Source organism: Pelodiscus sinensis, chromosome 19, assembly GCF_052426305.1.
Source record: "Pelodiscus sinensis isolate ZL-2025 chromosome 19, ASM5242630v1, whole genome shotgun sequence".
Taxonomy (NCBI): domain Eukaryota; kingdom Metazoa; phylum Chordata; order Testudines; family Trionychidae; genus Pelodiscus; species Pelodiscus sinensis.
This window is the reverse complement of record NC_143070.1, coordinates 35,436,751-35,452,698: the sequence shown is the minus strand read 5'-3', so window position 1 is coordinate 35,452,698 and position 15,948 is coordinate 35,436,751. Positions and strand designations below refer to the sequence as shown.

General features: G+C 53.1%; 2 protein-coding genes across 2 annotated transcripts in view; one reads left to right on the top strand and one right to left on the bottom strand.

The window, feature by feature from the left end:
- The window catches only part of LOC106731297 (uncharacterized), a 146,749-nt gene that overhangs the window by 97,571 nt on the left and 33,230 nt on the right, over window positions 1–15,948 (top strand). The gene's annotated exons all lie outside the window — the stretch shown is intronic.
- Window positions 3,861–15,948, bottom strand: part of LOC142823148 (uncharacterized) — a 50,380-nt gene continuing 38,292 nt past the window's right edge. Inside the window, exon 6 of the mRNA XM_089771438.1 lies at window positions 3,861–6,403. Coding sequence (XP_089627564.1) covers window positions 5,639–6,403 — 765 coding nt within the window. The 3' untranslated portion in view covers window positions 3,861–5,638. The remainder of the gene's footprint in view (window positions 6,404–15,948) is intronic.

The window sequence follows — 15,948 nt, the reverse complement described above, 5'->3', positions numbered from 1 at the left end:
CCAGCCAGTAAATGTCTTTATTCAATCCCAGGGTGATGGTGTCAAATTTGTAGATGAATTCCCATTCTGCAGACTCTCTATGTAATTGGCTTGTGAAATTCCTTGGTAGAAGGATGACTACTTTTAAACCCCTTCTTGAATGTCCAGAGAGGTTAAAATGTTTGCCTACAGGTGTACGTGTGTGTGTTACCATTCCTAGTGTCTGGTTTGTGTCCACTTATCCTTTGTCATAGAGACTGTCTGGTCTGGCTGATATCCGTGGCCAAGGGGCATTGATGGCACGCACCACATTAGTGGATGTGCAGCTGTATGAAGTTGTGGCTGATATCGTGAGGGCCTGGGATGGTGTTGCTTGTGTAGATTTGTCTTTAGGAACGAAAGCTGAAATCGTCATCCCCTGGCCCCAGCAGCTGGGGCTGTAAGGAAAACACTAATCCCCACAAGACGTCTGTCACAGCCACCAAGCTGCATGTATTTTGGGGACCCTCTGAGACAACCCCCATGTCCCTCCCCCCACCAGTCTCCTCACGGTTTGTATTGTTATTTTTGGTGTAGGATCACCTGGCGACCCCGGTCAGGGGCCAGGCCCCAGCGTGCTCAGAGCCCCCTACAGAACAGTGTCTGCCCCAAAGAAGCTACCCAATCTAACTGCAGGATTGGACTCAGACCGAATGAGCACAGGACCCCAGAGGAAACCCCTCCCTGTGCAGAGCCTGGGTCTGCAGTGGGGTGAGGGGCTGGAGGGGTCCCTGCTGACTTTCTGGAGAAGGGGCACCCCCTGGAAGCCCTGGTCTTGTATTTGGACATGTACGTGTTTGTTGCGGTCAGCAATTCGGATATTGCTTTTCTCTGGGCAACCATCGAGCAGCTTGTGAGTGGGTTTTTACACCTCAAGATTAGAAGAAAAGAGACCTTTAGCTACTTTTAAAGTAAAATACATTATATAGGCATTTTAGTTATTTGTAAAATAAAGCAGATTATTACTTTATAAAGGACAAATGTCAGAAAAGAGTATTTTAAAATTGCAAAAAAAAAAGTATTAAGGCACAAATGCATTAGGTCTCTTTAGACAAAAGTAATGGTATGGTTTTTTATTTAAATAAAGCCATTTGTTTTTTTAAAGAAAAATAAAGGCTGTGCATTTAGGTCATTTAGAAATCAAATCTGAAAAATAATGATGTCCTTTGAAATAGAATGCTTTAGGACAGCAAACAAGACACAAAAGCTCGTGATTTCTATATGTATTTCATTAGTCTCTAAGGTGTCACAGGAGTACTCGTTTTTAAAGTTACAGACTGACACGGCTACCCTGCTCAGACTTTTTAAGACACAAAGAGCGAGGCTTGTAGAAGAGCCAGCTCTGTAACAGCCTGTTATAGGAAGGGAAGACACAGAGGGCGAGCGAGAGCTGTAAAATTGCAACAAAGCCTGGATCACTGACCACAGACAGAGTGAAGAGCACCATACCCCAGAGCTGCCTTTAGGCACATGCTAATAATTCCCAGTTATGTGGTCAGCACTGGTCCTGGCTGGGCCAATCACAAGCTGTCCTGTAGCTATGTCATTGAATCGGTTTTCCTGAACCAATCAGAATGTCCCACATACCACAGAGGTCTGGCTATCAACCATGGTGTGTTTAAAAAATACAAGCTTTTTAAACAAAGGGCTGAAAGGATAAACACTGTGCACAGAACAAGTTTTCCGGGAAATATACAGCCTTTAAAAAAAAAAAGTACTAGCTGGCTTTGTCAAGCTTTGCGTAAAGGAAAACGACTCTAAAAATTATTGTAAAGAAAGCTCGAGGCTTACAGACTTTATACAAAATGCACAGAGGCTAATTTAAAAGATATAGCATGTGTAAAACGTTTTTAGGGTTTTACAGAAATAAACCTGTGCCTCTTCTCACCTTTAAATCAAGTGAAGTTTTAACAAATATCCCAGCCTTTAAAAGTTTTGCCTAAAGAAAAACTGTTCTAAAAATGTACTATTTGTAATCTGCAAAGAAAACTTTAAATGTACACATTATACAAAACAGACTCAGGCTAATGTAAAAAAAAATAGCACATATAACACAACACATTTTACCAAAAACAAAACAAAAACCCCAGAGCTGTTTTGCACACACTCTTTTTTCTTTCCTAATGTGTTTTTAAAGTCTAAATGCTGCTAAACTAAGTAAAGTTTTAACAAAACACCAAGCAAAAGGAGAGATTTCTTCATTCATAACATGTGCATAGAGCAGATTTCCATATTTGTTTTTAATTTTGTACCAGGAATTAAAAAATAAAGAAGAAAAAAAGCCGTTAGTCTTTATAAATGCTTTCATTTCAGCTGCTATCAGACATGCCAGGAGGGAGGGAGGTACTAGGGTCGAGGGAAGATCCACTGGCCCTTTTCTCTGGGCATCCCAGGGAATGAAATGCAGTAACAGGGATGCTGATACAACTTAAAAAACAGCGAATAGTCTTGCAGCACCTTAGGGTGTGTCGACACAGCACCCTAAATGCGAAATAAGACGCAATTTACACTACAGATTGAGTATCTTATCTTGAATCTATTTCAATATAGCTTATTTTGAAATTTGGCATGTCCACGCAGCTCCAAATTCCAAAATAAAGTGCTATTTCAAGCCATCCCTTATCCCTCGTGCAACAAGGTTTACCGGGATGGCGAAATAGTGCACCTGTTATTTCGAAAAATATTTCAAAATAATGGGCGACTTGTATAGACACAGGATAGCTATTTTGGGATACCGCCGATATCCCAAAATAGCCGTGCAGTATAGACGTACCCTTAGAGACTAACAAAAATGTAGATGGTATCATCAGCTTTTGTGGGCACAGCCCACTTCTTCAGATAAATGGCATTTAAGGGGTTCAGTGTCCAAATACTTAGCACAGAGAAGGGATGGCGGGGGAGGGGAAGAGAAGGAAAAAGAAGAAAAAAAGGGGGAAATTGTCCATTAGGGTGTCCATGCTAAGTGAAGCTGATAAGAATACTTACTGCCCATTCTAATTACTCTTTGTTTGGTTTTTATGCCATTAGGATATGGAATGCAATGGGCCATCTAGCCAACATTTAGACTTCTGTTGTAGGAATTTCATTTACAAGTTTGATTCAGTTCTGTAGCTTCCCTGTGGAGCTGGCTTTTGAAATTGGTTTGACATAATACAGTGACTTTGAGATCCATTCATGAGTGCCCGGGCAAGTTACAATGTCCCCCACAGGTTTGCGTGTGTTGCCTTTTTGGACATCTGATTTGTGTCCATTAATCCTCCCTTGTAGAGACTCTCAGGGATGCGGAGTTTTACAGAGGCTGGTGTAGCTCCACTTCCCATTAATAAATGTGGGCTGCCTGTCTTGAGCATTGCAGGACAGTGAATTCCTGAAGTACTTGGCTGGGATCTGAGGGGAGGGGAGGGAGGGAATATGGCTGGGGCCTTTCTCTGTGTGATCATGAGTGGTTCTGGGCGCATTCGCGCGGTCTGGCTGGGGGTGGAGCTCCCCAGACACTTGGCGGAGTGAGTACAGCAGCTGGAGGGATGTGCTGCTTGTCACTAGCAAAGCTCTGTGACAGCCAGCCCAGGCTGGGGAGTTTAGGGGGTCCAGCGGTCCCACAGCCCCAGGCTGCACCCAGAAGAGCATTGTCATCCACAGTCACTTTATCTGGGCTCATTGAACGCCTCTGCCACACGGAGTCAGCAGCAACAAGGGCCAGGTCAATATCTCGGGGTTCCTCTTACTACTACAAATCAGAACTGGCTCAAGCCCCCACCCAGCAACCTGGGGAAACCTGCATCCCATCTTGGGACACCTCTCAGAGGGGCCATGCTGCCCCGCACGCAAGCACCGAGTCTGTGTATAAGGAAAGAAAACGTTTATTGGAAGGGAAAAGGAACCCAGCACTGGGAAAGCACCACAACCACGTTCCAAGCATGTGGCCCCACACGTGTGTTGGCCAGTGGCTTTTGCCTCAGTTTTCCCACTCTGCAGCAGGAGAGTCCAATGCATGAATGACCCCTGGAGGCATCTCTCTCCACTCACAGTTGGTTGGCGAGGACTCAGAGTGTAGAGGGGCGTTCCTAATGGTTCGCCCTCACCCCACAGAAGGGGGTGGGGGAGCCCAGAGGTAGGCGCCTCTGCACCTGGCTGCCTGCCTGCCCTCGCCTCTGCTCGCTTGCTGCCGCCGTTGGGCGTTCCTTCCCCTTCTGCAATGTCACGTCCTGAGGTTCTGCTGCTTAACCCAGGTCTCTGGGGGTGTCAGGGGGAGCCTGTGTTCCTCAGCTCGGCTGGGCCAGGGAAGTCGCTTTGCTGCGTGACTCCGAATTTAAAATGTGGTTTAACGGTGAGGTTTCTTCTCTCTCCCTGGCACCAGAACAGCAGGTGGCAGAGGGATTCAGCAGCATGGAGGAAAGCCGAACTCGCAAAGCCAGGTCACTGGCTGTGCCATGAAAGGGCAGGCAGGAGGCTGAGGCCATGGGTGGGAATCAGCAGGCAAAGTGGCTGTTCCCGTACCAGCCACTCTGGGGCGCTCACAGGGATTTCCCATGCTGGGCATGGGACTAGCAGAGCTGTAGTGGCCACACCGGGGCTCTCACAGGGATTTCCCGCACTGGGAGGGGGACGGGCAGAGCTGGATCGGCCACACTGGGGCTCTCACGGGGATTTCCCGTTCTGGGGGTGGGATGGGCGGAGCTGGACTGGTCACACTGGGGCTCTCACAGGGATTTCCCGCACTGGGGGTTGGGACGGGCAGAGCTCTCATGGGGATTTCCCGTGCTGGGGGTGCGACGGGCGGAGCTCTCACGGGGATTTCCCGCACTGTGGGTGGGACGGGCAGAGCTGGACTAGCCACACTGGGGCTCTCACAGGGATTTCCCGCACTGGGGGTGGGACGGGCGGAGCTCTCACAGGGATTTTCCGCACTGGGGGTGGGATGGGCAGAGCTGGACTGGCCACACCGGGGCTCTCACAGGGATTTCCCACACTGGGGGTGGGACGGGCGGAGCTGGACTGGCCACACCGGGGCTCTCACGGGGATTTCCCGCACTGGGGGTGGGACGGGCGGAGCTCTCACAGGGATTTCCCGCACTGGGGGTGGGACGGGCGGAGCTGGACTGGCCACACCGGGGCTCTCACGGGGATTTCCCGCACTGGGGGTGGGACGGGCGGAGCTGGACTGGCCACACCGGGGCTCTCACGGGGATTTCCCGCAGAGGGGGGTGGGATGGGTGGAGCTCTCACAGGGATTTCCCGCACTGGGGGTGGGACGGGAGGAGCTGGACTGGCCACACCGGGGCTCTCACGGGGATTTCCCGCAGAGGGGTGTGGGATGGGTGGAGCTCTCACAGTGCTCTCACAGGGATTTCCCGCACTGGGGGTGGGATGGGAGGAGCTGGACTGGCCACACCGGGGCTCTCACGGGGATTTCCCGCACTGGGGGTGGGACGGGAGGAGCTGGACTGGCCACACCGGGGCTCTCACGGGGATTTCCCGCAGAGGGGGGTGGGATGGATGGAGCTCTCACAGTGCTCTCACTGGGATTTCCCGCACTGGGGGTGGGATGGGCGAAGCTGGCCTGGCCACACTGGGGCTCTCACGGGGATTTCCCGCACTGGGGGTGGGACAGGCGGAGCTCTCACAGGGATTTCCCGTGCTGAAGCCTCCAGTGGGTGATGACGTTGGAGCTCTGAGTGAAGCTTTTCCCGCAGTCGGGGCAGACGTAGGGCCGCTCGCCCGTGTGGATCCTCTTGTGCTTGGTGAGGGCAGAGCTGGTGGTGAAGCTCTTCCCGCAGTCGGGGCAGATGTAGGGCCGCTCCCCTGTGTGCACGCGCTGGTGCGTGGTGAGGTGGGCGAACTGGCTGTAGCCCCGGCCGCACTCCTCGCACCGATAGGGCTTCTCGGCCAGGTGGGTTCTCTGGTGCCGGGCCAGGTAGGTGCTGGTGGAGAAGCTCTTCCCGCAGTCGGGGCAGTCGAAGCACTTCTCCGTGCGGTGCGTCCGCTGGTGCTTGATGAGCAGGGAGCTGTCGGTGAAGCCCTTCCCGCAGTCGGGGCAGACGTAGGGCCGCTCGCCCGTGTGCGCCCGCTGGTGGATGGTGAGGGAGGAGCAGTCCCGGAAGCTCTCCCCGCAGGCCTCGCACCGGTAGGGCCGCTCGCCGGTGTGCAGCCGCTGGTGCCGGGTGAGGTTGGAGCTGCTGCTGAAGCGCCGGCCACACTCGGCGCAGGGGTAGGGCCGCTCCCCTGTGTGTGTGCGCTGGTGCTTGATCAGGTCCGAGTTGACGTTGAAGCTCTTCCCACAGTCCCGGCACCGGTAGGGCCGCTCCCCCGTGTGCAGCCGCTGGTGGGTGATAAGGTGGGAGCTCTGGCTGAAGCTGCGCCCGCACTCCGGGCACTGGTAGGGCCGCTCCCCCAGATGCAGCCGCTGGTGGGTGATCAGGTTCGACCGCAGGCTGAAGCTTTTCCCGCAGTCCTCGCACGTGTTGGGTTTCTCCCCAGGGATGGCGGAGTCATTGTCCCTCCCCAAATCTCCCCCGGACTGACCGGGATTCTTCTCTCTCTCCTCGGGTGAGCTTCCCTGCTCCTCCTCTGGCCTGCCCTGATCCCCGCAGGCTTCTCCCTCCTCTGGGGAAACATCCCCATCAGGTGTCCCTGGTCCCTCCCCATCCAGTTCTGCTGGCTCGGCACCTTCCTGCTCCGAAGTGTCCTCCTCGTCCTCACTCCGCCTCCCATTGCCTGCTGGGATAGAGACAGAACTCAGTGTTGTGTGATCTCTGCTGCCCTGCAGGCAGGCACCCCATCCCCTTTCAAAGTTCCGGGAAGTCTCTGACAGCTGAGTGAGCAGCTCCGTTTGGGGAACAAACAAAGAGCAAATCATTGGGATCCTCCGGTTCTGCCCTGCTAGGAACCCAGCGGCAGGTAGGCTGCTGCTGCGGCGGGGGGGAGAGACTGCTGTGCTGGGGGGGAACAAGCCAAAGTAGCTGCCAGAGAGCTCAGAGCATTGGGAGCTCATTTCACCCCCTTACTGCTTCCTGAGAGAGGCGAACGCCAGCTCCCCATCCCACCAAAACACGGCGGGGAAACACACCTCTTGCCAGGTGTGAGTCGGGGGGTGTGAACCCATGAGCGACGTCTGCCCTGCGGGTACCACACCAGGTGGGGTAAGCAGGCTACTGTGGAGTGCCTCGAATTATGGGGGTAACAGTCCCACATGGACAAGAGACAACGAGTGAGCGTAACCAGGCATCACGGGGGCGTGGAGGGGAACAGGAGTACGAACCAGCAGTTAGATAACAACGTGCCCAGGCTAAGCGCAGCAACCACATCACAGCAATGGGCTGGTCTGTTCAGTGTGTGTGTGAGAGAGAGAGAGAGAGAGAAAGGAGAGAGGGGCCTGGGTTTCCAGGCTAACACAACCAGCTGTGTTCATGCCAGTAAACGAACAAACCGATGCGCCAGCGGCGTTTGCTTGAACAGTGTTTTGGAAAAAGCGAATTTGCAAGGGCGCGAGGGACAGCTGCATAGTGCCCTCCGGGACTAGACAGTTAAAGGGGCAGCATCAACTTAAAATCACACTCCGGTCGGACATACCCTCACCCGCTGCTGCTGCAGGGGCACCGAGGGCCAGTACCAATGCAAGGGATTAGAGAGGAAAAGGGGTTTTCCACCGTGCCCCAACTTGCATTGTGCTAATGCCAGCACTTTGCATGGGAAGTTCTGCCGTCTCTCCTGGAGCATTGCTCTCTAGGGACATGTCTACACTAGGAAATTATTTCGAAATAATAGCAGCAGCAAAGCGTCCACACTACCCCTATTTCGAAAGAAGCGTGATTCCCCGAGGAAAGCGGGAGGACAGATTTCGAAATAATCAGCCCCTTATTTCGAAATAACGGGCTTGGTAGTGTGGACGCTCCGCTCGTTATTTCGAAATAAGGGGAGTTATTTTGAAACTTCTCCCTAGTGTAGACCAGGGCCTAGTTTCAACCTTGTCATGTGTGGGCCTCTGTCAAAGAGGAGAGAAAAGCCTTTTGTTCTACAAGTGGGAAAGCAAAGCTGTACAACCACAGAACTCTTAGGCAGGGGCAACACCTGGAATTACATGTACCTCATTGTTTGAAATGCCCCGATTCTGGGTTTCAGAGTTTGTTTTGCCAATTCCTCACCTTCCCAGGTGTCTCGTGGGCTCTCCCTTTCCTCAGCTCCCTCGGGGTCCATCTGGAGACCACGCTCGGTTTGGGAGCCAGAAATCCTGCCACGGGGGAAAGAAACCAGGTGAGAGCAGGGTGAGTTACATAACCACAGAACGTGTGCTCCCAAGAATGCTTCACGACTTCAAGCCAGGCACCGAGGACAGATGGGATGTTTGGGGAGCCAGATGTCTGGGGAATGTGTTACAGCCCCTGGAGGAAATTGCAGGGGTCTCAGAGTACCCAGTGCCCTCCAGTGACATACAGAGGCACTAGCTCCATGTTCCCCTGGGGCCATCAGCCCTCACGAAGGCAGGCTGGCTCGGGTGCATCAGGGACGCAGGGTCTTTGGTGTTCCTCTCCACCTCACTAACACACAAGGGGAACACGGGGCGTCTTGATTCCACAGGCTCAGGGGGCCAGACCTGGGAGTTCATTTACACCAGAGCTAACCCGGAGTGACTCCATCACAATCACAGTGGAGTTAAATCTCGCATGTGGATTTTTCACCTGGGGCAATTTCATTCTGTGGCAGAAAATTGGTAACCCTGAGGTCTGAGCTCCCAGCAGCTGGAGCAAAAACTTTGGTTTGCTTTCCCACAAAGTTAAGAACTAGCTTCTCTGTGCAAAATAAAAAAGGATTTGTCCCAGGGGGCCTGAGCGCAGGCCCCTAAGTTACAGAACTGATAAGTATTGGCTTTGTCACCAATAAAACACTGAAAGACAAAATTCAGATTTATAAGTAGAAGGGAAAAAAATATTTCAGAGAGCAGCAAAACCACGCTCTATGGGGCAAAGTCAAACCTGTTGTAATGATTACATTTAATGAAGGGAAATCCATCCATCTAGAGACCTGGAAGGAAGGCCAGGATCACACCTGGATTGGAACATCATACACTGACTGTTGAGATATTCACTATATCTAGCCAGAACAGCTAAACAAGGGAACAACACAGAGAAACCAGCTGGTCCCACACAAGATCACATTTCACAGTCTTTGGAGTGCTCGGTTCGGCCACACCAAAATCTCGAGAAATGGTTCTGGCTGAGGATGGGATTTTCAGGAGCGCCGGCAGCACCGGTCCCACTGAAAAATCAGATGGGTGGGATTTTTAGGCGCCTAGTTGGTTTGCACTCAGAGACCCCAACTAACATCGGGGACCCATTGTACTCGGCGCTTCGTAAACACAGACAGAACTGACTTTGGAAACGAGTCCACGGTGACTTTCACCTGCTCTGTTTAGAGCCGAGTTAACACTTGCTCATGGGGGAATTTTCTCTGACAACGGCCACACTGAGTCCGACCAAAGGCCCATCCAGCCCAGTGTCCTGTCTGCCCTCAGTGGCCAGTGCCAGGTGCCCCAGAGGGAGGGAACCGAACAGGGAATCCTCATGTGATCCCTCTCCTGTCGCCCATTCCCAGCCCTGACAAACAGAGGCCAGGAACACCCTCCCTACACATGCTGGCTAACAGCCATCGATGGGCCTCACCTCCATGAATTGAACAGGGTTCAAAAAAGACTTAGATCAAGTCCTGGTCTTCACAACAACTTCTGGTTGACTGTGCGTGGAGTGAAGAAATACTTCCTTTGGTTTGTTTTAATCCTGCTACCTAATTTCATTTGGTGACCCCCTAGTTCTGTCCCTTTCTCCACATCTAACCTGATTGAATAGACTCAGTCATATCCCCCCTTAGCCTTCTCTTTTCTAAGTCCCAGTCTTTTTAATCTCTCTTCCAGGTGGCAGCTGTTCCAAACCCCTCATCATTTTGTTGCCCTTTTCTGCACTTTTTCCAATGCTAAGATTTTTTTCTGAGATGAGGCAACCACGTCTGTATGCGGGATTCAAGATGTAGGCACCCCATGGTTTTATCTAGAGGCAATAAGATATTCTCTGTCTTAATCTATTTTCCCTTTGTAAATGATTCCTAACATTCTGTTTGCTTTTTTGACGGCCGCTGCACATGGAGTGGGTGCTTTCAGAGAACTCCCCACAGTGATTCCAAGATCTCTCTCTCGAGTGGTCACAGCTAACCCTCTAAGACGTTTCATACACCAGGCCTGGAGTCCGCTCACATACATGCTTAACTTCGTGCCCTCCACCCGCACCAGTGGGGGTTCAGGGATACAGGGACCAGGGCCTATGTCTCATAGATTCATAGATTCATAGACTTTAAGGTCAGAAGGGACCATTATGATCATCTAGTCTGACCCCCTGCACAGTGCAGGCCACAGAATTTCAACCACCCCTCTTAGAATAATCCTCTCACCTATATCAAAGATATTGAAGCCTTCAAATACTTTGAAGGACCCAACATGCAGAGAGTCCTTCAGCTGTGATCTGTGCCCAATGCTACAGAGGAAGGCGAAAAACCTCCAGGGCCTCTGCCAATCTACCCTGGAGGAAAATTCCTTCCCGACCCCAAATATGGTGATCAGCTGAACCCTGAGCATGTGGACAAGACTCACCAGCCAGACACCCAGAAAGTTCCCTATAGCAACTCCTATCATCCCTCCATTGACCTATTTCCAACTGATAATGAACTGATACAGTCTCACCGTGACTGTATCTCACCGTGAGAGTTGCCACGTTTCCCAAAGCCTCAGCTCCTGGAGTCCAGCGATCAGGTCAGAATCTTACCTTGTTTTACCGATGTTGGCGAAAGCCAAGCTCCTAGCTCTGGCGGATGCAGGGAAAAGCTGAAGCACACGCAGCGGGCGCACCGGAAAGGTTCAGAAATCTGCAGGCAAAGAGAGAAGCAGCAGAATTTCAGTATTTCAAGCACTCGCATGAGTTGTCCACCAGTCCCCGGATTTGGGGGACTGAGTCATGTTTGGCCACCTCCGGGGGCTGGCAGCACCCTGATTTCAGGCCCTGGCCGTTGTAATTGTCACTGCCGGATGCAGCCCTTTGTCTGCCAAGGGGCAACTTCTGCTTTATGCTGAAATAGAAATAACACGTAGCCCACACGGGTAACCGCAGGGCTGGGGTGGTTTTCGGGAGCAGTATCAGACTGTTTGCAGGGAGGTGCAGCTCCTTAGCCCAGGGGAGGGGAGACCCTGCTTTGGCTTTGCTCTTCCTAAGGAAAATGGGGGTTGGGTAAAAAGCGTCTGTGTGTGTGTAGTGAAAGAATGAATGAACCCTTCTCCTGGACAGACACCCCCGCCAGGGCCAGGCTCAGAGGGAGCAGGGGGCTGCAGCGAGTTTGGATCCTACCCCGGCTGCAGGAGGGGCTGTGACTGTCAGCCTCTCGGCTCCTCTCCAGCCAGGGCCCCGAATCCCCACTGGGCGGGGCAGAGCTGGGATCCCGCCCCCATATTTCACCCCCGCCGCTCCTGCTCGGCTCTGCCCCGGCCCCCTCCTGCCCCCTCGGGCTGGGAGACCCAGGTCTGGCTCGGCTCCTGCAGGCGCTCCGGGGGGACCCGGAGGGCAGAAGCGCTGGGACTCGCAGCCCCCCAGCCCCTCGGGAGCAGCACTGGGGCGAGGAGAAGTTGGGGGGGCAGAGTCACTTCCCTGCGCGGCCCAGCCCTGTGCCCGGGGCGCGCCCCTCACCTGCAGGCTGCGGCTCCGGGGCTGGGCGCGCAGGGCGCGGGGCTGGCTCCAGCCTGGCCGGGCCCGGAGCGCTACAGCCCGGGCACAGGAAGGGGCTGGAGCAGCGGCGCTGGGAGGAGGAGGCAGGAAGGGGGGGGACCAGCGAAGCGCGCACCGAGCTCCGGCTCCGCGCTCTGCCACCGGGCCCCGCTGCGCCGCCTCCCCGCTGCGCGCCGCGGGATCCCTTCCCGCTGCGCCCGGCCCGGCCGGGGGGGTTGTTAGTGATGCAACGTCCCTCCCCCGGGGGCACAACGCGATGTTTGGGGAAAAGGAAACGCGCAAACCCGCGTGGCTTTGTCTGGAGGAAGAAAATCCCGCGCAACGTTTTGGAGGGAGGGGGGCCCACCAGCGGGGAAAGGACCCTCCTGGAGAAAGGAAGAAGCCAGGCCCTGGGTTTTCTTCCTCTTGCCTGTGCCCACAAGGGACCATTCGCTCAAATAGTCTGGAGGCCACCCTCCTGCCTCCCCCCCACGCTCGGTGCATCCCCCCTCCCCCACACGCCCCAGACCAGGCACCTGCGTCTGGCTTTGAAGAGGGGCAGAGTTGTGGTCTCCTCTTACTTTGAACCATCCCACCCAAGCCTCCAACCTTAGACACCCTCATTTTATTGTGGGTTCCAGCGGGGCCGCATTCTGAAAAGCCATCCCCTCTCTTGGGGCCGTCTCGCTTGGGCACTGGTTTGAACCAAAGTTCTCCCCAGTTCTGCCCCCTTTTCTAGGAGAAGGTCCAGAGAAGAGCAACAAAACCGATGAAAGGTCTAGAAAACATGACCTGTGAGGGAAGACTAAAAGAATTGGGCTTGTTTAGTTTGGAAAGGAGAAGACTGAGGGGGGACATGTCACAAGGAGGGGGGAGAAAAATTGTTCTCGGCCTCTGAGGACAGGCCAAGAAGCAATGGGCTTAAACTGCAGCATGGGAGGTTTAGGTTGGACATTAGGAAAAATCTAACTTGAATAAATTGCCTAGGGGTGTTGTGGAATCTCCATCTCTGGAGATATTTAGGAGCACGTTAGACAGACACCTGTGAGGGATGGTCTAGACGGTGCTTGGTCCTGCTGTGAGAGCAGGGGTCAGGATTCGATGACCTCTCGAGGCCCTTTCCAGTTCTATGATTCATGATTCTATGATCCCATGCGGACAGGAAATCCCTTCAAATTTGTCAAGCAGTCTATAAAACATCTCTAATTTTCCCACTCTCCAATGGTCAAGTATAGCTCCAAATCCCTTCAGATGTTCACCCTTTTTTCAGTTTTATTAGTGAATATTGCTCAGAACTCCTCTCAGATTTGGTGCTTTCTGTATCATTATCAAATACCGATATAAAAGCTGTCACCAAGTGGCGGGGAGCCACCGGGCCCTCCACCCCCACCCGCAGCCAGACGGAGCACTCAGCCAGCAGGGAGAACAGGAATGTTATTGGTTCCCAGGGACAGAGCGTAGGACAGACCTGTATCCCTAGCTCCCTGTATCCTAAGCTAGCTGAGACTCATTCACACCCTCAGCAGTCAGTCCCTGCCTCCAGCCTATGTCTAGCATCCCCTGGGCCAAAGTCACCCCGATGAGAAGCTGGATACGAGTCAACAGTGTGCCCTTGTAGCCAAGAAAGGAGGTCAATATTGTCTAGCAGCACCCCCACTGCTTGCCGGGATGTTGGATGATAGTAAATTATATTACAGCACAGAACGCTGAGAGCCAGGACTCTGTAAACGAACTGCATGGAACCGTGGGAAACTTGGCCACTCCCTTGATAAGTGGACATCCGGCTAAAGTCACGCCGGGCCAGGGGTGTTGTCAGACCAGAGAATGCCAGACCAGAGAGGCACAGTCTGTACATGGAGAATCAAACAGACCCAGCACAGAGCTGGGGAATGACTGACGTAAAAGGCAAAGTTGGGAAATCTCCCCCTACTTCCTCTCCTGCCACTAACCCTGTGTGAAGAAGGATTTGTAAGACATCGGCACCATCTACTGGCAGAAGAGCCGCAGCAGCGGATGCAGCAGAAACCTGGGGCCAGTCGACTCCTCCCATCCCTTCCGGACCCTGGAGCTGAAGGGCTGAGGCCTGGTCTGCAGTAACCTGCCAGGGGCCAAAGTTGCTCTGGGGTGTTAAAACATCCAGGCCCGGGCAGTCATAGTTCAGCCGCCCCCTTGTCCCCAAGCAGCCTGTCCCAGCACCCAGAGAGGCAGGCCAGGATGGGTAGCTGAGCCAGGGCTGGGCCGTGGTCGCGTTCAGTGCTCACCTCAAAGGCCTGCTCTGGCCAGCGGGGTACATGATGCGAAAAGATGGAGCCGTCCTGAAGTCTCAGCGGAGCAGCCGTGTTAGGCAGTAACACTGAAAACAACAAGTGGTCCTGCGGCACCTTAGGGTACATCTATGCTATGGGATACGGTTGAATTTAGCTACGCAATTTCAGCTACATTAATAGCCTCGCTGAAGTCGAAGTGCCTTAACTCGACTTTTAGCGCTGTCCACACTGCAGGAAATCAAAGGGAGCACGCTCTCCCTTCAACTTCTTTTACTCCTTGTGAAAGCAGGACTACCAGAAGTCATCAGAGCACCCCTCTCAGTTTGAATTAGTGATCGTCACTAGACCCACTCATTCGAACCCTGGAACTTCAGCAGTGGTAGCTTCAATCTTCTCTGTAGTCTAGACATACCCTTAGAGACTAACCAAAATATATAGAAAGTTGCCATCCTTCTACACAGGAATTTCACTACCCAATTACAGAGAGAGACACTGCAGAACTGGAATTCAGCTACAGATTTGATACCGTTATCCTGGCCTTGAACATAGACATTAACTGGTTGGTGCATTATAAAGCCAATTTCCCCTGCTTTTAACATCCACAATTTCACATGAAAAGCTATGCATGGGACACATTCAGCCCAGCCCACTTAATTAGCCTCGTTAACATGGGTCCTACAGCAGACAGGTACTTCTTTTGCTGTTGTACAGTTCTTGGATTCTGTTGTTTCCATTCCAGCTCATCTAAGGCAGGCCAGGGGACTAGCAGGAGACCCCAGCACCAGCAGCAGGGGTCAGGCCTGCCTCACACTTACTGGCAGTAAGAAGCAGAGAGACACGGCTGGGAAGAGGTGGGGTGGGGGCATGGCCTGGGGCAGAGGGAGGGTTGTCCCGGGCTCTGCACCCCCTGGGGGACGGCTCGGTGAAGAGACTGCGCTCTGGTGTTCCTGGTCTTAGCTGGAGTCTCTGTCTAGCTGTTGCGTAAAACAAATCAGGGTTATTTGTTTGAACTGGCTTTTTGCTGCATGATGGGTTGAAGTGGCCTGTCCTGGCTCCCATCAGCTGATCTCATCCCCAGACCCAAGATGCTCCGAGAAGGGTGACAGGAATGAGCAGGGGTCTGGCAAAACCCATGCAAAGGAATTCCACTCCACACAGAAAGTGATTAGACTGTGGAACTCATTGCCACTGGAAGTTGTCAAAGCCAAGAATTTAGCAAGATTCAAAGAAGGATTGCACATGTCTTTAAAGAGCAAGAATAACCAGAGTTATAACAGTTCAAAGAGGGGACCTATTCAGGGACCACGCCAATTTCTAGCCATAAAGAATTCAGATGAGACCTTCCTGGAGGGCAGATTATCCTGTGGGGTTAAAGAACTGAGAAGTGTCTCAACCATTTTATTGGACTCAACTCGTTTTCATGGAATTTCCATCACTGGGGATATTGAAGAGCAGGTTGCACAGACACCTGTCAGGGATGCTCCAGACAGTGCTGAGTCCTGCTGTGCAGGCAAGGGACTGGATTCGAAGACCTCTCGAGGTCCCTTCCGGATTCTATGATAAAATCATACCATTTCAAACGATACAAAATCCCACAATTGAAAGTTGGCTACTCCAGCCTCGTAGGTAGCACCACATCTACAGCCGTAGCTTCTTAGAATTTTGCCCAACTCTGTTCAGAGGCTTCTTGGATGCAGGGGAGGTGGGTGATTAGGGGGCTGTGGGGAGATGGGGGCCCAGGGAAAGGAGAGGTGCAGAAGGGGACCTAGGGAGCCAAGGGGGAAGTAGGGAGCAGGAATATGCTCTGGCAGACCGGAGCATGGACGGTGCAGGGCAGTGGAACGAGGGGCAGGGTTAGGGTGGTCACAGGGAGGAAGCTGAGGGGGCTAGGGGAATGTGTGGGGTGGGTCAGGAGGCGATTTCTGTAG